The sequence below is a fragment of the Plectrocnemia conspersa genome, unplaced genomic scaffold (assembly GCF_051122295.1).
Source record: "Plectrocnemia conspersa isolate PC_06_02 unplaced genomic scaffold, ASM5112229v1 ptg000009l, whole genome shotgun sequence".
NCBI classification, from domain to species: domain Eukaryota; kingdom Metazoa; phylum Arthropoda; class Insecta; order Trichoptera; family Polycentropodidae; genus Plectrocnemia; species Plectrocnemia conspersa.
Window position 1 is genome coordinate 11412947 of NW_028277173.1, and position 24061 is coordinate 11437007.

The 24061-nt window shown below is 31.5% G+C and overlaps 4 protein-coding genes across 10 annotated transcripts; 2 read left to right on the forward strand and 2 right to left on the reverse strand.

Annotated features, from left to right (window-relative positions):
• Positions 1–605: 605 nt before the first annotated feature.
• On the forward strand, positions 606–5144 carry LOC148231922 (uncharacterized). 6 transcript variants are annotated; one of them, XM_088191492.1, is made up of 9 exons: positions 606–805; positions 866–1116; positions 1184–1375; positions 1961–2142; positions 2218–2357; positions 2884–3181; positions 3245–3393; positions 3461–3610; positions 4791–5144. In XM_088191492.1, the coding sequence occupies exons 2-8, from the start codon at positions 895–897 to the stop codon at positions 3565–3567; spliced, it is 1290 nt and encodes a 429-aa protein (XP_088047618.1). In that variant the 5' UTR covers positions 606–805; positions 866–894; the 3' UTR covers positions 3568–3610; positions 4791–5144. The 6 variants fall into 6 exon arrangements, with proteins under 6 accessions (XP_088047618.1, XP_088047620.1, XP_088047621.1 ...); XM_088191494.1 differs by having other exon boundaries at positions 4794–5144; XM_088191495.1 differs by having other exon boundaries at positions 4938–5144.
• On the reverse strand, positions 3607–6461 carry Pngl (N-glycanase Pngl). 2 transcript variants are annotated; one of them, XM_088191491.1, is made up of 8 exons: positions 6309–6461; positions 6064–6232; positions 5822–5997; positions 5567–5749; positions 5167–5489; positions 4824–5101; positions 4068–4229; positions 3607–4004 (listed from the first exon to the last, which is right to left on the reverse strand). In XM_088191491.1, exons 1-8 carry the CDS (start codon positions 6342–6344, stop codon positions 3820–3822), a joined length of 1512 nt encoding a protein of 503 aa, XP_088047617.1. In that variant the 5' UTR covers positions 6345–6461; the 3' UTR covers positions 3607–3819. The 2 variants fall into 2 exon arrangements, with proteins under 2 accessions (XP_088047617.1, XP_088047615.1); XM_088191489.1 differs by having other exon boundaries at positions 6306–6461.
• Positions 6462–12582: 6121 nt separating this feature from the next.
• Positions 12583–16332, forward strand: LOC148231924 (uncharacterized). Its single transcript, XM_088191766.1, has 4 exons — positions 12583–12677; positions 12835–14067; positions 14136–15092; positions 15260–16332. The coding sequence occupies exons 1-4, from the start codon at positions 12632–12634 to the stop codon at positions 16051–16053; spliced, it is 3030 nt and encodes a 1009-aa protein (XP_088047892.1). The 5' UTR covers positions 12583–12631; the 3' UTR covers positions 16054–16332.
• A 4790-nt stretch (positions 16333–21122) lies between these two features.
• Positions 21123–23805, reverse strand: LOC148231925 (putative RNA-binding protein CG14230). The gene is made up of 10 exons (XM_088193213.1): positions 23717–23805; positions 23460–23650; positions 23286–23401; positions 22783–23226; positions 22571–22720; positions 22294–22497; positions 22010–22221; positions 21695–21945; positions 21400–21633; positions 21123–21328 (listed from the first exon to the last, which is right to left on the reverse strand). Exons 2-10 carry the CDS (start codon positions 23647–23649, stop codon positions 21162–21164), a joined length of 1968 nt encoding a protein of 655 aa, XP_088049339.1. The 5' UTR covers position 23650; positions 23717–23805; the 3' UTR covers positions 21123–21161.
• Positions 23806–24061: the final 256 nt, after the last annotated feature.

Here is a 24061-nt window from a genome sequence, read left to right on the forward strand (position 1 = left end):
TCGTTTTTGTTATTATTATTATTATTTAATATTTACTAAGAGTTAATATTGATATTTTATTAATTATATCTTATTTATATTTATTAATAAGTATTTAATAGTAATTATTATTATTTAATTATTACAAACAATAAAAAGCAATCACAAAAACAGTTGACAATATTAAAACAGTCGAAATAACGTATAAATATATTCACAAGTATTTACAAATCACAATTATCATTGAAATATTGATGACATAATTTAATTTCGATTCATAAATTAAAGTATAAAAAACGAATTTCCGCGATGCGTTTGTGCTAACCCTAAATGTGGCCTAAAGAAGCACGATCGAAACCGCGCGCGAAATACAAACGACTAAAATTAAGGCGTGACTTTATAATTATATATACCACTGTTTCATCGCAAATTCTATAAATAAAATCACTGAAATCGTTTACTAGGAACTCAAACTGATTTTTAAAACATATATTGCCAACTTTTACCTTACCGTTTTTTTAAAAAACGAAGGTTTTAAAGAGCGCATCATATCATGCGCTTGGCGTTGAAAGGATTAAGAATATGTTCTTGTTATTTGTAGAACTAGTCTAATTCACATTTACCACACTGGCGAAAAGGACTTTTGCAGCGTCAAAGTGACAGCTACAGTAGAAATTTACTTTTCGTTATATTATGATATTTTTAAATTATTTAACTTCTCCCTCACGTCGATATTAATCGAATTGATTATAAACCTATCGGAAAGAACCCACGAGTGTTTTATGACTTCAGATACTTCTTGAAATGTGTGTTGTATGATTTTTAGGTTAGTTTGAACATTGTACACATTAAAAGACGTAATTATAACTGTAAATTATTTTTGTAGAATATTATTTTTGATATAAAAAATATAAAATGAGTGCTTCGGATGGTGAAGTTGCAGTGTTATCTGATTCGAGTGAATCAAGCAGTGAAAATATAGAATCTGATAATGAAAGTGTTGTTGGATTTGAAACATCTAAATTAAGAAAATCATTACATCTACCCAATAGTGATTGCTTGAATGTAGACAATAATCTAGATACAATTCATTCTACAATGGTCAATTCTAAAAAAGCTCAATCTGATTTCATCGAGGTTCGTACATACTTTTCTGATGATATAATAATATTTAAAAAATAAACTATACGTTATCTTTGAATAGAAACTTCACTCTTGCAATATAGAAGTAACTTGGATACTACCAGAGCTACATAAATTGTCTACACAAACTGTACGACTCCCTGAAAAAAATGTACGAAACCAAATCATCACACTAGGCTTACCGCTTAGAAAAGGAAAATTTACACCAGAAGAAGACAAAATTTTGGCAAAAAACTGGAGAAAGCTTTGTAGAGTAAGTTATGATTTTCATTTAACACTTAAGCGGCGGGTCGGGTAGTATTTACCGATTTCGTCCACTGATGGTAACTGGTGGGACCGGTAATAACTACCTTTTACGATTTCTGACGTCGTGACTGGGTCCAGTTGTTTCTACCCACAAAAACTATGAATGAAGGTTTGTACTACAAGAAAAAAAATATTCCAAGGCAAAAATATGTGAGGAACAATCAAAGAACTCTTTGCATCAACAAGCTAAAGTAATAAAACCCGATCGTAAATTATTTTTAAAGTGTGACAAAGCTTGGCATAACAAATTTAACCCATGGAAGACCGAAATATTATTTACATATGATAATTCACATAGTTCATTTTATTTACATAATTAATTATTATCTATTTTTTTAAACTAGAGATATAATGAAGTAGAATAAAGCAAATTTTATGATATTAATTATTATTTTATGCAACCCACAGATTGAAAACCATTGATAAAATAATTTTAACATATGAACCAATACAATGCAGAACATTTGATAAATTTTTGTTTTTTAATACCGTTTAAGACCAAAACATAAATGATGTATTTTTCTCTATTTAGAAATTCAATCTTCCCGATGTTCCTCAAGCTTTGACTTCTTGGCGAAACAAAACCAATGATAGTTCATTAGCTAAAACTAGACGAACAACAGTATTATGGCTCGCCCGTGGTCTAAATAATCGCACACCAGCCCAAGTATTTCAACGATTTTCGCATACGTTGGGCGCTAACGTTAAAGGAAGGTAATAAAATAAATATTTTAATACATTTACAAAAACGTATTATAGAAACGTATATTATATGAACATTTTTTGTAGATTTTCAAAAGAACACTTGGAACTCATAGAATATTTCATGCAGAATAAACTAAAACAACATACACAACAACATTTAGCATCAATGTTGGGCAGAGATGAAAGATCAGTTTATAGATGCATTAAATTATTAAAAAATAAAAGTGAGTACAATTTTTCTATGACCTAAAGCTAAACTATAAATTAAATATTACATAGACAATTCCTGTTAAGATTAAATTATATCTCGAAGAATATCACAATTGTGGCAGTAAGTGGATGATGTTACTATGTGATAAACCATGATCTCAACTTCGCTTAGATCAACTCGTATATAGGCCGCTACTCCCTCGGGTGATACCATAACGCTCCACTGCGAGGCTGTGCTACACAAGGCGAACATTAACGAATTCGCACTCGCTTTCTGTTAATGTTAGTGCATAGACAATCTATCTAGTGGCTCTTATGATATTTTGTCTTAATTTATGTATCTGGTGAACTTTTACCTACGACTGTGTTTCACACGTGTACAAAATTGCATACTACACCGATGGGGTGCTTTAAACATCAAGTTTTATTCATTTTTTAACAAATTATGTTCCTTTTTCTTGGGTCCATATGGGAATTAAATTGTCACACTTCACGTAACCATCTAGGTTTTTTATTTATTATTCTCCTTCAATAATTTAGATCCAGAAGGCAAACAGCGACAAATAGTGTGGAACTTGGAAATTTGTGAAATAATTCTTAGGGAGTTGATCTCAATTGTCGCTGACAAAAATTGTCCGAATGCTAAAGAATTAACAACAGAAAATGTAGAAATGCTGAAGACAGTGACAATTACTGCGCAAAATTGGAAAGACTGGAGCACTGCAACTTCATTTCCTGTCGTGAGTTTAAAGAATCATTGGAGATTGAAATTATATAATCAACTTTTTTCGCCGAATCAAATTAATACAAAACCGATAGTTTTAAAAATAATAAAAATGTAAGTAAAGTTACCTGCTTGATCTCCTTTAGTGACACTTTATAATTAGAACGTTTGTAACAGATTCAAAGAGAGAGGATATAAACATTGGTCAGACATTGATTGGAAGAAAACAGCCCAAGAGTTTGAATTTTTAAAATCAACTCTTTTATGGAAAATATACTACCTTTGTGTTCTCAAATACTGTAAAAGTAAAATTAAATGTTTGAAAGGTTTACTTTTTTCTTTTGTTTCAATAGGAGTTTAAGAATCACAATTAAAATTATGATAACATTTCAGATACCGTGGATTATTTATATGATAACTTCGTTGTGGGCGATTGCAAAATGATGAACCAGAGATTAAAACGGTTAGAAGTGATAGATGGAAAATTACACTTCTTTTGACCGATTTATGATTGGCTGTATCAACGATTCAAGAAGACGTTTGGTAATCAACAATTTCCTTTATTTATATGAAGATACATGAAATTTAATTTATTTGAAAACAAATATGGTATTATTTGTTATACTGTGGAATTTAATATCATTAAGTAACATGCATTAATTACTGATAATCAAATTCTACGGTAATGGAATTGATTCAAAGATAACAAATTTAACGTTTTACATATTGTATATATAGATTATCGTTGAAAATTATTCAATACAACGCGGATCATTTATTGCCGAGATATATATCTCCATAGGAAAACTCTTAGAGTTCAATTCTTGTCTAAAAATTTGAGAATGTTGCCAAGATGTATCTCCATCTCCTCCGCTCAAATGTGCAGTTAGATTAAATTCACTTAGATTATCTACATTTTCGTATGTAAAATCAGATTCTAAAACAATAAATAATATATGTAGCTTGTTTATATTTTATATTCTTAAAAATAAATGTATACCTTGGTCTTTAGGAATTTTTATCAAATCATCTCCACACTGTAAAGACCACTCAACTTTTCCACTATGGTACTCTTTAGATATAACTTTGAATCTCAACTTCTTGATTACTTTTGCATCGCCTGCTTTTATTTTCCATGTAATTTTGGCATTCTCAGATTTTTCTAAATATATAAAAAAATAAATATTATGTACAAGTATGAAACAAATGAAAACTTTAAAATTGCAAAGTTAACAAATATTCATAATGCAAGTAAGACATAAGACAGCTGGCGATATGAATCAGGCATTTAACACAAAGGTATAGCAGTAGTTTAAAATGAGTGTTTCTTAAGTATTGAGAGTGAAACCTATTGAAATTTATAGAGAATGAAAGTTAGGTATAGTGATACACATCTATTACTCTAGAAAGTGTACAAGTGTACTATAAACTGTAGCAGACATCTATTATTGGGGTGCTATTTAACAGGAAATTATTTTGAGATATGGGCATTTAAATAAATACTTTGTTTTATAAAACGAATTGTTTGTGCATTAATGTAAGATAAACCTTCGGGTTTTTCTTCAGAAGAGGAATCGTTGCAGAGATTTATTCGTAAGATGTTCACCGTTCCAATGTTCGCTCGCTCACACCTAATCTGTCCATCAGTAATGCACAAACAATTCGTTTTATGGAACAATTATTTTATATATTGCTCATTTAAATTGTCCTCATTTTATTTCAGCAGTTGAAAGCATCATGAAAACTAAAAAAATACCCTCTCGTGCTAGATACACCATCTTCCAATCGGTTTCTTCTTTCCTGAATATATTTTCATAGCAGTATACTCCTCTATGCCATTTATTGATTGTGTGCGTTATTCTTCCATCAGATGTTGCAACTTCGTATAAATCGGACGTCGATTGATACCTGAGACAAGTTTCATCGTCATTTTCTACAATCCAAACAAACGGAGTGGCCAAAACTTCTTTTCGGTACAAACGCCAGGATAACGATCCAGATAAACGACCCACTTTTTCTTGCTCGCCGGCAATCCTAAATTATTATCTTGTTAATTAAATAATAAATTATTTAAAATTATTGTAAATAGTTTAACTTACTTCTCGTTCATCAGTTCCACTAATTCAATACAAAGCCTTTTTCTGATGTAATTCACTCTTTCAACGGAAAGCGTAGCCCATCTCTTATCGCGTAACTTAATCATCGTATCTATCAAATCTTTTTCTTTGCATTGTTTCCGTCTGCTCAAAACGTCTTTATGATTGCAGCTATATCTCCATGTGACGTCTTGAATGTCGTCTTTTGAATACGCCATGATGTAAACCAATTTTTTACCCCACCCACATTCATACATCAACGGTGTATCGACTGCGTTTTCGCATGGATCGCAATGTAGCCATCTTCGAAGAGAGTGCGAATACACCTGATAAAATATTAAGTTTCGAATCTTATTATTCCAAAATGAAACTTAACAACCAATCTATTATAAATATACTATACCTCAGTCCATACGTGATCGGTATTATCGAGAACATAACGAGCGTCGTAGTTCAAGGTACGACACATGAGCGTGAAGCAATTTGCAAACTCTCCACATCTTCCTTCTCTTGTAGCGAGAAGAGTTGCAGGATCATTGTATCTAGGAAAGTCAGTCATAGTGTCGCATAACGTACACTTGTATTGCTGTAACGTAAAAATATATAAATAAAAATATTTACACTGTTATATAATATTATAGTAATCAAATTATTAAACCTCGACTCTAATTTGATCTCCGCAATGCCATACGACTTTCATACCGCAAGTTTTAGTTTCGCCCGTACAAAAGCTGCAAGGTGGAGTATCGACCCAATTAAAGAATTCAGTCTTAAACCAATTTAATAATTCGACTAAAAACGCATCATTATATGAAATTTCGTTTTCCTTGCTACCTATTAAAAAATGTAAGTATGAGCGTTTACATCATAAGCAAGTATATTAATATTATATGTACGTACCTAGTTTGATACCCTTTTGCACTAGTCTAATTCTTTCTATAGCCTTGATCTCCAACCTTTCAACTGGAATGTATGATCGGGCTTTGATTTTCAACAATTTGTCTTCATACTTCAAAACCCTCTGGAATTGGTGCTCAATGTCGAGCAAGAACGGATTACTTACTTGTGTCTGTGTAACATATAATAATACTAATAAAAATATATAGGAGTAAGAGAAAAATTTAATGTTTTCAATTCTTTACAACGGTTGCAGTTGACGTAGATGGTAAAGATAAATCCATTATAAGCGTGTTTATAGCGCTTAATTATTATAATAAATTGAGATTTGCCAACGCACATTTAAATATTAATTTTAGGTTGAGAGACGTGTAAACATCGCTCGAGAGGCGATGTCAAACGATGGTTCTAGGCCATAACAAATAATATATCAGCCATATAAAAAAAATAATTAACACATTCTATTATTTCATACAGCTGTTGAATTTACTGATTTCCATTCCGAATCCATTAGCTAAAACAACTTTACTACTCCAATACGCGAACATATTTAAAATATAACCATCTCATGTTATGGTGAATGTAATATATTTATGATGCGAAAATGTTAAATTATTGCTATTGCGTAAAGCTGCTTATTACCTATATGGTTTTCAATTCAATTTTGTTTTTAAAAACTGCAATATAATCTTATAATGCAATTATTTAAAAATATATTATTTGTATTTATTGTTATTAACATGACCACTGATAAGTGGTTATAAACTTTAAAGCCAGGGACATCTTTTAGGAGGGGAATTTTCCCCTCCCTTAAATTTACACAGTCATCTAATGAAATACTATGAATCTTAATGAAATCGAAATATTAAAGAAACGATCACTGACCAGCCCCCCCCCCCCCATACAGGAAAAATCTGTCCTTGCTACAAGTCTAAATATGATATGTTTTATCTGTTATAAACTCTTATTTTTCTAATACGCAAAGAATTAATACAATATTTAGGGACGGTGATGGTGACGGATGGCAATTAGACACAGATTGAGCCGCTGCAGTAGTATATTTATTGACGGTTACAGTGCTTACATTACAAAATGGGGCGGACGCGCGACGGCACGCGTCCGAACCCTTACAAGCTTGCCGGTAGAGAGCGAAAACCGTCACAACAATGCTACTTCAGCGCCGACCAGTTTTGGCCATAACAAATCTATATTGGCCCCCATAAATACATGTAGTTTTTTACGTGTTTTATACTTGTAGTGTCAAATAAATAAATTTAGACAGGGCGTTTTTTTTTAAGTTTAATGTGAGTCGCAAGTTTGACAGGATTGAATTAAGAACCCACCATACACTCACTATATAAATTATGAAAATACCTGTTAATAAAATTTGTACGTTGTTTTATTTACAGTTCTAGACATTTTTAGCATTCTAAATGAAGATAAACATCATTGTAGTTTACGATTGATTTATTTTTATATAATGAAATTACAATTTGTCTAGTTATAATAAACATCATCGGAGTGCTTCTATCTACTTTTCCTTATGTACGAAATAAGCATAACAATACTTATAGTCTTGCTTTGGCATTCGACCGAGTTAGTCGCGCGCGCTATCTGTCACTCTGATAACTAGTGTTTGTGATAAAAAGTGGGAATTCCCGCTGACTCACCAGCCGCCTTCGCAAGCTACGACATGTCGACTGGTAAAACATCGTCCGATTCCATTATTATGGACACCGGGCAGGTGAGTGACCATGTATCGATTAATTACCTTAAAAAGGAAATGGAAGCCTTGCGCCATGAACTCCTTGAGGAACGGCGCCTTAGGATTAGTTTAGAAAAGGAGATGGAAGATCTCCGAAAAAAAATTAAAACTAAAAAACATACTACTAACCAATCGCCAACTAAAGTTAAAATTCCTACTAACCGATCGCCAACTAACGTTAAAACTCCTACTAACCAATTGCCAACTAACGTTAAAACTCGTACTAACCAATCGCCAATTAACATTAAAAATAACTTATCCGATCCTGCGACTACTACATCGCAAATTGCAGCTCCTAAAGTAGTAGAAAAGCCCCCAGTTAAAAAGAGACCACGCCCAAATTCTCCGGAAATGTCTGATGTTTCCGAAATTGTTCGCTCAATCGAGCCCGTGACAATTCAACAAACAGTCGAAACTAAAAAGGAATCAATTCCTCCGATTGTTCTTAATAAACCCTCCGACTTTAAAGCGGCTCGTCAGACCCTATTAAACAACGGTCTTTTATTTACCTCGGTTCAAAAACCAAACAATGTAAAAATAATTGCACCTACTATAGAGCTCTTTAGAAAAATTACAAAAGTCTTGGACGAACGTAAATTCTCATTCTTCTCCTATACATTGCCCGAAGATAAGCCTCTGCGCGTTATAATTCGAGGATTAAATTCCAACTTCACAATAGATGAAATAAAAGAAGAATTAATTCGTTTAAATTTCGATGTACTCCATGTTCATCAATTAATAAATAAAACTACCAACCAGCCGATGTTATTGTTTGCCATTTCATTAAAAAAAAGTGAGCAAAATAAAAATATATATAATTTAACCCATTTGTTACATCAAAAAGTTTCAATCGAAATTCAAAATAAACCAAAAAATACTTTACAGTGCCACCGCTGTCAAGTCTTTGGACATGCTGCTGTGAATTGCAGGGCAGCACCAGTTTGTGTTAAGTGTGCAGGCCCTCATGTGGCATTAGAATGTCCACACGGTAATAAAACAGATAACCCACTATGTGGTAATTGCGGTGGTAAACACCCTGCTAGCTATGGCGGATGCATTAAAAATCCTAATAATAAAAAAAGTGAATTCTTTAAAACAAAAAACAGTAAAAAAAATGATAATACAAAAAATCAAAAGACATATTCACAGTCCCTAAACTCTGAAATACCGACCACTCAGTCCGTACCTATTGAACCAGTAGAAAATACCCCAGCACCACTACAGGATATTAATATAGTTAAAACTATAATTGAAATGCAGCAGCAAATACAAGCGCTTATAACTAAACACTTAATTAACATAAATCAATGAAGTACGACTTATATAACAATAGTATAATAATAATCCTAAGACCGAGAGTAAACTCGCGAACAAAAATATAGAAATTAACTTAAAAAAAAAAGAAGCCCCTATGACTAATCCTAATGACATTAAAAACCCAAATCGTAAAATACTAAGAATAATGGCCTGGAACGCAAATGGCCTACGTGATAAGAAAAGTGAACTCCATCAATTTTTATTAGATCAAAATATAGATATTGCTCTTATCTCCGAGACACACTTAAAGAACTCGATAAAAATTAACTTTGCCAATTTTACAACTTACCGCACGGATAGATTATTAGGCGCTGGCGGCGGAACAGCAGTATATATTAAAAATAATATAAAACATAATGAAACGAAAATAAACGCGTACGCGCAATTAGAAGTAACGAGTATAGAAATTAAAACCGATGAGCATTCTCCAGTCATAATACATTCCGTTTACACTCCTCCCACACCAAAATATCCCATAGAAGATATTAAATCACTGTTTAATTATTCACAACCCATATTTGCCGCAGGTGATTTTAACTCCAAACATAAAGATTGGAATTGCCGAGCTACCAATCGCAACGGTAGAACTTTGAATAATTTTGTTAATGACATTTCTCATAGTAACATACACTTAGAAATACCGTCCGTGCCAACTCATTTCTCTACTCGCGGAGGCTCGGACATATTAGACATTGCCATCTGCAAAGATCTGCCCGCGTGTGAAATAGAAGTCCATAATAGTCTCGCATCAGACCACAACCCGGTAATATTCACGCTTGAAATTAATCTAAGAAATAATAATCCAGCCCCACAATCGCATAAAATACTATGGGACTTCTTCCCCTACTTCGTTGAGAAATCCCTTCCTGGTATCAACATCTTAAGAACTGAAACTGATATCGACGATGAAATAATCGAATTTAACAAAGTGATTAAATCTTCAATTGAACGGTGCACCGTTAAAAACAAAATTAATAAACATGACCCCCTACCCAAAGAAATTAAAGAATTAATTAGAGAAAAGAATCATTTAAGACATCTTTGGCAAAATTATCACGAAAAATCGGTTAAAAGACAACTTAACAAATTACAAAAAGAAATTAGAATCGCTATTGCTGAACATAATAATACTACTTGGGAAACCAAATTAAGAGATCTAAAACCTGAAGATAATTCACTTTGGAACACTTCAAAAATTCTTCGCCGCGAATCCACTGGCATATGTAAAATTAAAACAATAACGGGTAACTTTGTATATACAGTTGAAGAAAAGTGCGAAACTATAGCGGACAGTCTTCAAAATCAATGCTCGGTCGATTTAAGTAAACTTAAACGTAAATTTAAAAATAAAACAGAAAAGTGCCTAAAATCTTTTTTTGAAAAAACAGTGGATACTAATATTGATATAAAAATTACACTACCTGAACTAGAAAACATCATCCGTCTACTTCCTAATCGAAAAGCACCCGGCAATGATTCCATACCAAATAAAGCTCTCAAAATCCTCCCCCCAAGTGCCATCAATTATTTTTTAAATATAATTAATTCTTCTCTCGAGTGCCTATACTTCCCGACGGTGTGGAAACAAGCAAACGTAATAATCCTTCGCAAACCGGGAACAGACCCTTCATTAGCCTCTAGTTACCGACCTATAAGTTTGCTACCCGCTGCAAGCAAAATTTACGAAAAAATTATTCAAGCCAAATTATTAGTTCATGTTAAAGAAAATAAAATCTTGCCCGACGAACAGTTCGGCTTTAGAAACGCACACTCTGCTACTGATCAACTTCATCGAGTGGTGAAACATATCCAAAGGGGCTTTGACAAGAGAATGTCCACTGGAGTAGTGTTCCTGGACATCGCCAAAGCCTTCGATCGTGTCTGGCACACAGGCATCATATTCAAACTAATACATTTCAAATTCCCTGCTAATTTAATTAAACTAATCAACTCTTTTTTAAATGGGAGAAATTTCAACATAAAACTTGAAAATCATTTGTCAAATCCCAGACCTATAACTGCTGGAGTGCCCCAAGGTTCAATACTGGGTCCTTTATTATTCACTATATTTACGAGCGACTTTCCAACCAAGCACCGCGGTAACGACATAACTGCTCTATTCGCTGATGATACAGCTATTTTGTGTACCTATAAAAATCCTCATCGAGCGGTAATTAAACTTCAAAATAAAATAAAAAATATTGAAAAATGGTTCGACAAATGGCTGGTCACTGCAAATCCACTAAAAAGCGTCGCAGTAATGTTCTCTCTTAGAAGAAAAAAAGCCTTTGCTATAGAAAATTTAGCCAAAATTAAAATGTATAATAAACCGATAGAATGGCATAATAAGGCCAAATACTTAGGTCTTACCTTAGACTCTAAACTTTCGTGGAAACCACACATAGACACTCTAATTCATCGAGTTAAATACACAAGAGCTAAGCTTTACCCCCTTCTTTGCCGCAAAAGTAAACTAAGTATAAAAAATAAACTGCTAATTTATAAAGCAATAATCAGACCCGCAATGTCTTATGCATCCCCTGTGTGGGGATACATTATAAATACTCGCAAATACCCTCAAAAATTACAAGCCCAGCAGAATATTTCACTGAGAATCGCAGCAAACGCTCCTTGGTATGTTCGCAATTCGATGTTGCATCAGGATCTAAAAATAGACACACTTAAAAATCATTTCGAAAGGCTTAATAATAGACACCGCGAACGAATACAAAATCATGCAAATGGCTTAATAGCTGATTTGTTTGATTAATTCCAGTTAATATTTCTTAAACTCTAATAAATAAAATAATAATTAAAAGGTGATGCGTGTTAACACACACAGACACCAATCCTCGTCAAGCAGGTGAGAGACTTAAGTCTAGAAACTGCGAAAAAATATTAGATATTACAATACTTATCCAATTCATGCATTCAGTAAATAATTTACCTTATTTATCAATCAAGCAACAGGCTTGCGTTTTTCATGAACTAGGAAAATTCTTGCATATTTCACGCAATAAGCGATTTCACCGATTCAGTATAACACATCCACATTTCATTTAAGGTCAATAGTTTATTGTTGAATCTTATACGATTCATTGCAAAGTTCAACTAGAACGCAACAAACAAATAGCCAATGTTGTCGTCTCCGGCTACACATAAACTAAAATTTTACTGATCATTCGAATGTAGAGGAGCTTTTCAGTATTCTTTTTTTTAGCACTAAAGCATTGTGTATTTGGAAACTAATATATTTGTTTGAATTTACTTCACGTATTATTTTTTAAATAAATCAAAATACTCTTAATATACGTATTACGTAAATACATTTCAAATTTATTAATCAACATATTTAATTAAATAATTTTGCTCTCGCAGGTAATCTAAATATTTATTCATATTTTTTTTCTTAAACTGACAAGTACATTATTTCGTATGGCAACATTTGCGTTTGAATGTCGCGCGTCCGTTGGGTAACGCTGACTGAAGATGGAGAGCCCAGGACCGCGGGCTGCAAGTACACCTTTTCGTGCAGGTATTTATTTATAATTTTTATGTTTCGCTGTAATAGTCTCTGTGACGTATATTTATTAATATTTATTTTGACAACTTGTTTACCGATTAATGGATTTATACGAATATTTGTTAAAATATACTTTCCATATGTATAACACAACAACGCTTACTTTCAGAGAGCGACGCGATTAGTTCACAAAATAGTCGCAATGGGTCACAAAATTTATCAAATGCATCCTTTGATATTATTTCCTCTTCTCAAAAGAGGAAGCTGTCGCCTTTGAAAGCTAATAACAGTTTATCTAAGAAGAAGAGGTATCCTGCCGATTTGCAAACGCTTGCGAGTAGCAGTTTCAAAGATGACATTAAAAAAATCTTGGAAAATAGTGTTAACTTATCCACTAGTAAATTGACGAGAAGCATTTACAAAAAAATTGCAAACAATAGTACTTCAAACGCCAGAATAAATGTTAAAAAATCTAACGACTATTTGCATTTGAATGCGTCGAAAGTGAAAATTGTTGAAAGTAAAAAATTACATACCAAAGATCTTCCCAATGATGAAAAGCAAGAAATATCAAACAGATTGTCTAATGGTAAAAGATTAAGTAATAACAACTCCTCGAAACCTTCGTTCATCAGAAGAAAATTGTATTCGGCTATATCAGATTACACAGACAGCGATAAAACTCCCGAAACGTCTTTTTTAGATAAAAATACACTTCCAAATATTTATAATTCGAAAAAAAGTACAACATCCAACATTCTCGTTAAAACGGGAGATAAACTGGACTCCAGCAAAAAAGACACAGAATATTCTTTGAGGAAGGGCAATAAAAATTTCAAACAATACTTTGACGACAATATTACTCACAAATCTCAAGTATTTACTACCATACCAAAAGAAAACACATGTCAGTTCATAGCCGGCTTATTAAAAGGTATCAACAACGAATCTCAAGATACATCTGAGAAAGAGAAAGTGAACATGGATGATAAAATCTCAGTTTTGGAAGAATCTGATAATATGTTCATATTAAACGACACAGAACCTTCGATCGATAAATCTAATAATAGAATGGATAAGCTAAAACAGACTAAAATTAAAATATCTCGCAAAAATAAATCTGACAATAAAAATACTAATGTAAAAAAAGCAAAGATTAAAAATAATTCTGCAGTTATTTCTCCTTTAAACAGACGGAAAGTTGCGAAGAAATCGCCACTGGTGAAAAAGGTCAATAATAAGAGAGGAAGAAGTTTGCAAAGGAGTAATGTTGCCGAAAAGTCTAAAAGGTCTATCAGTCCAATGAAGAACATACGATCTTCAAAATCGAAGAAGGAAAAAGCGACTGTTCGATCTGAGTTAGATGAACTGGCTCGTTATAATAAAGTGCCTATAACAAAAGGTAAGTTTTTGAAAAACTTTGGAAACTATTAATATTTTATTATTTATTTATTATTTTTTTACTTTTAGATGTTGATCTTCAATCAAAATTGGGTAATATTTCTAATAAATATTTGATGAATGACTTATGTAAAGAAAACTGTTACAGACCAATCGGTAATAATACGATTACATCAAAATACAGTCAAAGCAACATATCATATTACGATTCGAGAGGTGAACCAATAAATCACCGATTTCCAAGAAATTGTGAAAGCAATATGCAAGTCAGAAGATACAATCCTGATTTATATAATAATAAATTTTCAAGAAATAACGAAAGAAGTATACATGTTAAAACATATGCTCCGGATAACAATCACCAACATATAAGAAACAACCAAAGCAATATGCATTTGCAAAGTTATGTCACAGACAACAATCGTCAATTTTCAAGAAACGATGAAAGCAGTATACATTTAAAAAAATATGCTTCGGATAACAATCATCAATTTATAAGAAATAACCAAAGCAGTATGCACTTGCAAAGATATGCCATGGATAACAATCATACATTTTCAAGAAACGAGGAAAGCAACATGCAACTTAAAAGGTGTGTTCCTTATAGTAATCACCAATTTAGGAGGAACAACCAAAGTATTGCGGAATCGCAAAGATACATTCCAGATATGTCAATGGGTAGATTCGGTCATGGGACGCATCTGCGAAACGATTACCATACTGCATTGGTGGCGGAAAATAATACATTCTTCAAGAGCAAATCTGATATGTCGTTATGTCAGTCGTCCACCGGATGCGATTCGATGATGCATCCGAACATGTCTTATAGGGATGCAACTCTCATAATGAACGAAAAGGTTTTAAGGCCGCCAGTTAAGAAGAAGAAAACATACAAAATTGACATAACAACCGATACCAGAATTGAAGTCATGAATGCTTGTAATGACGGTTTCAAAATTCCGATTGGTTATTCTCGAAAGCTTGCCATTACCGATCCACACATGGATATAAGAGAAAAATATGCTGGTTTGTAATTAAATATCTTATATACGAGGTTTAAGTTTTTTAAACAGCAGATTTCTCCTGTGTGTCAATATATTTTATATTGACTCGAGGATTAAAAAAATTGAATCTCCCATTGTTATTTCATTAATGGATCAAAAGAAATATATTCAATTTTCTTTCTTTTACAGGTGTTTCTTGTTTAGGTAATTCGACTACTGCTTTCAACCAATCAAAATCTCAAATTATCAGGCGAGACTCAGAAATTAGCAACAGGTCAACTTACGTTTATCGTAAAAATTCATTCAACAGAAGCTTGTTCAATTCGAACAGAAATTGTACACAAGCTGAAGTATTCGATAAAACAATGCAAAGAATCAACACAAGAGTTTGTCCTGAAAGTGTATCGTCTGATAGTCAAAATGGCCCTTTTACGCAATTGAGAAACAAATTGAGTGTAATCGAAGACGACGACGATCGAATTGATTTTGCTGGACCTTCGAGAAACAAAGAAATTATATCAGAGTTTCTGATACAACAAAAAAATGACATGCATACTTTTAAGGAGATTAACGAAAGAGAGGTTAATGAACCAACTGTAGAGTATACGTCGACGTTGAATAACAACAGAGAAATAATGTGCGTATCCCCAATTTTACAGAAGCCCAAGAAACCACAATTCAACACATCTCATGATGTGCTCCCTTCAAAGATTCCTTTCAGTATGTATCCAGTTGCTTCGAAAAATGATGTGTGTGATTCGCCAGGTCTCCAAAAATATGGAATATCTTTAAACGTGAAACCGGCCAATGACATTCCTACGATATCCAGATCAGAACAGGAGAGTAGAATATCACCGGTTTTTTCTTGCAAGATCAGAAACAAAGCGAAAATAAAAGATGGCTCGCCGCGTTCCTCTGAAGACAGTTGGATAGCTGTTAAAAAAACACCTTTGAATTGCTCACCTTGGAGATTTACTGGCTGATTAATCTTGAAATCAGTTGTATAAATTTAGATTTAGAAATTATCACGAGTGGCGCATGTATGACTATGTATTCTAAATTAATGTTAAAAACTATTGTATTGTGTAGTATTAAAAATATTTTTTGATTTAAAAATATGAGCTAGTTAGATCATGTTCAATTATTTTTTAATAAATAGACTTAATGAATTGAATTGTTTAGTTATTTACGTACATATGTAAAGAACCATGTTTATTTTTATGTATGAAAATATTTTGTAATAAAATATTGTTGTTTATATTTAATAATATTTTTGTTCAAATGATAAACGTGTATAGGTTTATTGTCTTTAAGTTGATGATAATTTAGCTGGACATTCGGCTAGTTTAAATTAACTTATTATTAATTAACAGAAGTAAATAGGTATGTTTAAAATTATGGATTGGTTTCATAGTTTTAATTCATAATTAATTTTATTTTTTGGATGAAATATTGTTTTTTACAAAAATATGCAGCAAAGTTCATCATTTTTCAATATATTGCATTAATATAATAAATAGTACACATTTAATTAATTTGTAGCTAAGTTTTGGGCATATTTGTAGAAAATTTATAAGAATCAGTATAAAATGTCTAGGTCGACATAGTTTTTTTACTTAATGATTGATTTTATTTTGCTGTTGACTGGTTATTGATGTAATTATTTTTTTCCTATACGCATATACTTCATTTAATATAATCAGATTCATATTTTTTTATAGTCGTGTGTAATATATATATAATTTTGTTTAAAAGAATTACTAATTTATCATTTTGTTATTATCGACTTTATTAAAATAATGTTAAAATACCTTGTTTTGCATCCAGCAGTGCAATTTTTATTTATTTTACTCATTTATTAACCAATTTATCCTTATTTGTGGGTCAGTCCTGTGTTGATTTTTGTATTTAAATCAAATAAAGAATACGCTAAATATTATTTTTTAAATTTCTCAGAAATAGTAATAAAATTAAGGTCAAAAATTTAAATCGTTTGAAAAAGATAAGCACTATTATAACCATTATTTTTTCGAAAAGAAGAAAAGTACATAAAATTATATTAATGTGGGTGTAATTTGAGCTCTCACTCTTTTATAAAAGGACAATTTAAATTAGCAATTTATGAAACACTTGGTTTCATAAAACTAATTGTTTATGCATTACAAAATAAGAAATGAGCATTAAATAAATGCATGGATTGAGCGACGTTTTGTTAGCAGTGTGCATTAAAATATATAAAATGCGTTTCGTTGGTGTAGCGAACGATAGAAGATAAGCAGCGTTGGGCGCAGTCAGGTTGAATGGGTGACCACTTTTAAAATTTCTGGAATAGTTTTGTATGTAGGGACGACATTTCAGCTTTTTTCAAGGGAGGGCAAGAGTGAAGATTCATAGTATTTCATTAAATGACATGCATTCTTTTGGGCAAATGCGCGCACCTGCCCCTCCCCCTCCCCAAATGACGTCCCTGATTGTATGTCTTGAAATAATGTTTAATTTGAGTTTATTATTACAAAATAAAGTATAATTTAAATGAGCAATATATGTAAAAATACGCATTTGTTGTAACTATTTTATAAAATTGTGAATTAAAAAAATATACTGAGTTTTCTACCCTAGGTGTCTAAAAACCGATTAACTTTGCTACTTGGTGCAAATGCCGCGGGTGATTTTAAGCTAAAACCACTTTTAATATATTTGTCCGAAAATCCAAGGCCTCTTAAAGGACTAAATAAAAATCAATTACCCGTCATACGGAGATCCAACAAGAAAGCTTGGATGACTAAAGCTACTTTTGAGGATTGGTTCAAAAATCACTTTTGTACAGAAGTGAAAAAATATTTGCGAGACAATAACTTAAGCATTAAGGCTTTGCTAATTTTGGATAATGCACCAGGGCATCCTACTAATTTATCCGAACTATCTGAAGATGTCATGATTAAGTACCTTCCGAAAAATACAACAGCTCTGATCCAACCAATGGATCAGGATGCAATAGCCACTTTTAAGGCATATTACCTACGCCAAACTTTCTGACAACTTATAAGGCAAACCGATGGTAAATCTTCAATTAAAACGTTTTGGAAAAACTATAACATCAAGGATGCTGTTGACAGCATCAGTGAATTATGGAAGGAATTAAAATTAACAACAATGAACCATGTTTGTAAAAAAATATGGCCAGAATGTGTAAAAAGTACTGATGCAGAAGTTAATTGCCTTCCTGAAATTAGGCAAAACATTTTGGATCTAGCACATGATCTCGGCTTTGAAGGTTTAAACGAACGTGATGTGCTTGATCTACTTGAATCTGATAGGGAAACCCTTTCATGAGTAACTCATTCAGTTGCAAGCAGAACCGGCATTTGATGAAGAGACAGAGCCTGTTGTATCCAAGCAGCTAACATCAAAAAATTTGTCGAAAGCTTTTTTTTGTTTCGAACAAGGAATAAACATCCTCCTTGAAAACGATCCTGACGTCGAACGTAGCGCTAAAGTTTCTCGAGGAATTAACTCAGCCATTAGCTGAATAAATCACTGAAGAACGAAGTAGACAAGAAGGCAAGACAAACAACGTTGGACAATTTTCTTAAGCCAGGCCCATCCTTACCAGCGAAAAATGATGACGACAGTGATCTGCAGGCTACCATTTCTTCATCGTCTTCAGATTAAAGCCATTTAAAAAAAAATTATGTATGTGTACATACACATATTTTATGTAGCATGAAGTTGTTTCATTTTTGTTTATGGATTATTGTTGGTTTATGGAGTCTGTTATTATTTTATGTACAAATGTATGTACTTGTTATGTATGTATTTTTGATTTAAATGAAATAAAAAGATAAAATGCATTTTAAATGATAAACCATGTTACATATTTAACAAATTTGGAACCGATCCCATTGAATTGGTATGAATTTGTATTAGAATAATTGATTCCTTATATGGCTTTTCGCTTTGAGGCCAAGTTTCGTGGAACATATCTAGGCCGTAAAGCGAGGTATGGGTTGTATATAGAAAAATAACATAACGAAATTCGTCGAGAGCGTTTATTTGGAACACAATAATTGTAAGTTATAGAAAACACATTTTCAATACCGTATAAGCTTTTCGCGAAGAAGTGGGAACGAGTCCATATTCATGAACTACTTTTAAGGATAAAGTTACAATAAATACAATAATTGGTATGAGGGTGCTTCACCAGGAACTCCAAGTACCAACAATAGTCTCGAATCCACAAATCGTGTAATAAAACATGAATATACATTTAAGGAAAGATTATCACTTTTCCGATTTTGTTATGTGCTGATGAAAATAGTAGAATCCTTTTCTAAAATGTATGAAAATAATATTCAAGGATTTTCGAACAAGCTTTTCTTCGACTTAAATACATGGACAAGCGCTTACCAGTGGGCTTGACTAAATAAGAAGGTTGAAGCTGTATCTAATAGTTTAGAAAGAATATACCTTATTCCTGTCAGAGTATACAGCGAAACAAATAAAATCAACCTAGTGAGAGAAACATAAGATAGTTTTAATGAATATATAAGGGAGAAAGGTTGTTATTAAAATTTAACCCTACATATGTATGATGAAAAATGGTCATTTTTTTTTAAAGTATAACATTTATTAGACGTTACAATAAGATTTAAATTGATTTATCCACCTCTGAAAGCGAATAATCTAGAAATTTGTATAAAATTAAAGCGCAGGTGACAATCGAAAGCTAAAAATCTTTTATATTTTTGTTTTTAAATAAGATTACTTTAATCAATATGTTAGTAATTTCTGAAATACTATTTTATGTTTTGAATTAATGTGTAATTTGAGTTTATTATATTAAAAAAGAGTACAATTTTAATTTGCAATATATAAAATAAAATCTGCATTTACTGTAATTTAATGAAATAAAAGAATTGTTAACTTTTATAGGTTTTTCATTAAACTGTTGGACATATTAGATGCGAACGAACGAGCATTGGTCGTAACGTGAATACCCCATGAATAACTCTCTACTACGAATCTTATATAAATTAGCATCAAATATTTTTTTCATCTATTCCGAATTTTAGCATTTATCACAAAAAGCACGTGTCTAACAATTTGCCATCCATGCAAAAACAAGCCGACTACTTTTATTCTAATAGTACTAAAATTTTTATTTAGTCATTGAAAAAATAAACTTTTAATGTTTATATTATTATTATGTACAAATAAACGCTATCGACCAATTCCGTTAGGTAATTTTCCTGTAAATATTGTTATAAGCAATTTACTGGACCAAATCACAAAAAATATTGCATACCAGAGGTGCAAATCTAGAGGGTAACCATAGAAAACTTACTATATTTTTTTAATTCGCATATATTTAATAAATTGCTTACAATAAATGCACATTTTATTTATTGCTCATTTAAATTTTATAAGGGGTCACATATCCAACTACTGATCGCATCCAATGCTGGTTAGCTTTGGTCATTTGCTAATAAGGAAATGATAATGCGCAGTTTATATACTTTAATGCACACTACAAATAAAATATTGCTCAATCTATAAATTCATTTAATGCTCATTTCTTATTATTGTAAAGCATAAGCAATTAGTTTTATGGAACAACGTATTTATTTTAATGCCAAATCTCTTAAAATAGCACCCTTTTTATAATATAAAAACAGAGTGTACAAAATGATTTTTGAATGAAGCTAGCTATTTGAAGCTAGCTATATTGGTTACATTTTGAAATAAAAAGAATTAATTTTATATAAGATATCTTATGCGATTAACCGCCCTACCTCTGGGTTATTATTCAAAAAGTAGTTAAAAAATACATTGGGTTTTTTTTTTCATTAGATTTCACAATAACAATACTTGTTTACAATATAACAGAAAAAAATACGCAATAGACACATTTGTGATCCTTTTTTGTATCCTTTGCAAGTCAGAGGTTCTCGAAAAAAGATTTCGCAAAATATTTTTTATAATACCCATACAAACGTATCACGTACGTTCGTATGTGTAGGGCGGTTAAAACAAAGTAAAAATAAAAGTCAAATTCCATAAAAATATATTTATTATAGAATCAATTCTACAATCACCTTTTTTTAAATGGCTTGGCGTTAACATTTTTGTGTAATGACTTCTTAGCTTGAAATTTGTCATTCCTTATATTGTTTTGAATTCTTTTTTTGACAATAAATTTAAGTTTTTCTCTCGATTGGTTGCATGCGAGACTCTTATTCATGAAGAACTCTAAACCTTCTGTAAATAATAATATTTTTAACGACAATCAAATCAATGAATCATACAAAAGTGCAATCAATATACAAAACCTTTTAAACGAACATCATCATTTGAAAAAAATAAATTTTCCATAATCATCAACGGTCCGCTGTCAATTTTACTATCCAAATCATTTTCAAGTTTATCAGATTTTACTTTTGTGTCATCCTCACTGTCAGACGAGTCGTAAAAGAAAGGAGTATCTTTTGATTTTAAAGGATTTTTAATTTTTTTTTCTGTTTTTTCGATTGCAGTAGAAGCATATTCTTCAGCATCGGCTATTTCTAAAAGTAAAAAAATAAAGATCAGATAAAGATTAAAAAAAATACTTTAAGTAAATTTTACCTTCATCTTTTTTCCCAAAAAGTGACAATAGGCTAAATGGTTGCTTTTCTTCCATGGATTTTTTTAACGAATCATCAACTTTATAATAGCGTTCTTTGGACACTTCTGCTGCTGGAATTACTTCAATTTTTTCAATATCTGCCTTCTTTTTCTTCTCTTTTTTTGCTTTAGGTTTTTCGGCAGGTGTATTTATATATTTTACATGATCAACTCGCGTCGGATCATACCGAAGCATGGTTTTGATTTGACCTCTAAAAATACACATTTTATAAATAATAACATTACATTTTTATAAATAATAACATTCATTAATACTTTTTAACTGTATTAGTTGAATTTGGAACATCAGGTGTCCCAAGTACGCTTTGAAGAATTTGCATCTGTCTAAGTCTTTCATTGTCTTCAATTGACTCGATGGCGTCGACTGGATCTTCTCCGTCATTTCTACCATTTTCTCCATTTTCCAAGAAACGTTCATCCAAAACGAATCGTTTATCAGACTTAAAACGTGATTGGAGTTCCATCAACTAAATTAATACCAAAGTTTAAAGAACGTCGCCGATTTAAGAAGTGAATTATAACAAATGATATAAATATACCTTACGACCTGATTCACCGTGATATTTTTCTTTGACTTCAAAGTTGTATTCGTTATCATCTTCCGATTCGTCATCGAACAATTTCTCTTTGTTTTTTGATAGTGTTTTTTTATAATCGTTTTTATTAGTTAAATTCTTATTTTGCTTTTGAATAGAAGTTTCATAATCATCATCAAATATAATTTTGTTATTTGCTTTTTTATCCTGAAATTGAAATTATGCTGTAAGTAAACTATTATATTTAATAAACCTTAATTATAATAATTAAAAAACATACCACATTAGATAAGGCTGATTTAATGAGCGATTTCTTTTCATTGTAAGCAGTGCGCATATGTTGAATTGATTCTATTCTTTTTATGTCCGATTGTGTTAAGACTTTCTCCACTTTATTATTCACTGGAGTTATTGTAACATCCGCATTTACCTAAAGGTATATTAATCAAAGTTAAAATCACATTAAAAAATATCTAAATCAATTAAACAAACCGTTTTTGGTGTTTTTTCGAATGGCACAAAAACTTCTTCATCGCCATCCCATTTTCTTTTTAATTGAACGACTTTTTTTTCTTCGTAATTTTTAAATGGAGTTGCTTTTTCATAATTATTCCATTTATTTTTGAATGGAGTTACTTCTTCTTCATATTTTTTGAACGGAGTTGCCCTTTCATTAATATCCCATTTATTTTTGAACGGAGTTACCTCCTCTTCATATTTTTTAAACGGGGTTGATTTTTCATTGTCGTTCCATTTATATTGAAATTGAGTTACTTCTTCTTCATGTTTATTTTTTAATGGGATTATTTTTTCGGCAGCGGGTTTTAATTTGATATCAAAATTGTTAATTTTTACCGAATCTGGTTTGTATTTTGCAACGAGTGAATGATCTTCTGTGCCGTTTTCTTGTGAACTAAAAGATTTATTTTTTTCTGCCTAAAAATATATATTAATAAAAATCTACTTAATACAAAAATAAATATGAGAATAATTACTTGTTTATTCAACGCTTCTGATCTCTCTCGTTTTAATCGATCCATAAAACTCTCCTTTGCAATCGAAACGTCCAAATACATTCCTTGAAATGAATTTTCCGAAAAGTCTTGAATGCCTACAAGCGAACGATATTAGCAAAAATACTATTTATACGTATAGAGCAAAATGCATACATTTGTTGACACTGTAGTTGTCTGCGTCCAATGTGACGAAAGCGAATTTATTCGATCCATCTTCTAAGCCCTTTTTAGCCTTTATTTCAATATTATTTACGTTACCGTATGATGAAAATTGTTTACGTAAATTTGATTCATCTAAATCTACTGGCAGACTTCTAACGAAGAGACGAACTCCGGTAGTCATGCTATGATTATATTATTTTAAAATACATATGAAATATTTATATAAAACGATATGTACAATACGATACCTTGATCAAGAATAATACGTAAACATAATACGACAAATGACAGTTTAGGTTATGGCACGTGTGACACAAACTAAAGTTGCAGCGCTTTCAAACCTTTTTAGTAAGGTTCCGTTTAACGTGCTCGTTATTAAAAAAATAGCACATAAATGCAAATTATGTGAAACATATATTTCGGACAATTTTATTCAAATAAAAATAACACATATTTTTATATATGATTTTAAGAAATATTAGTCATTAATTCATGTCAATGCAGATTTTAATATAAATAAATGGGTAATTTTATAATATTTTGGAAGTGGATTTTTAGCAGTGTTGGGGTCTATTTACATTTAAATTTAGATT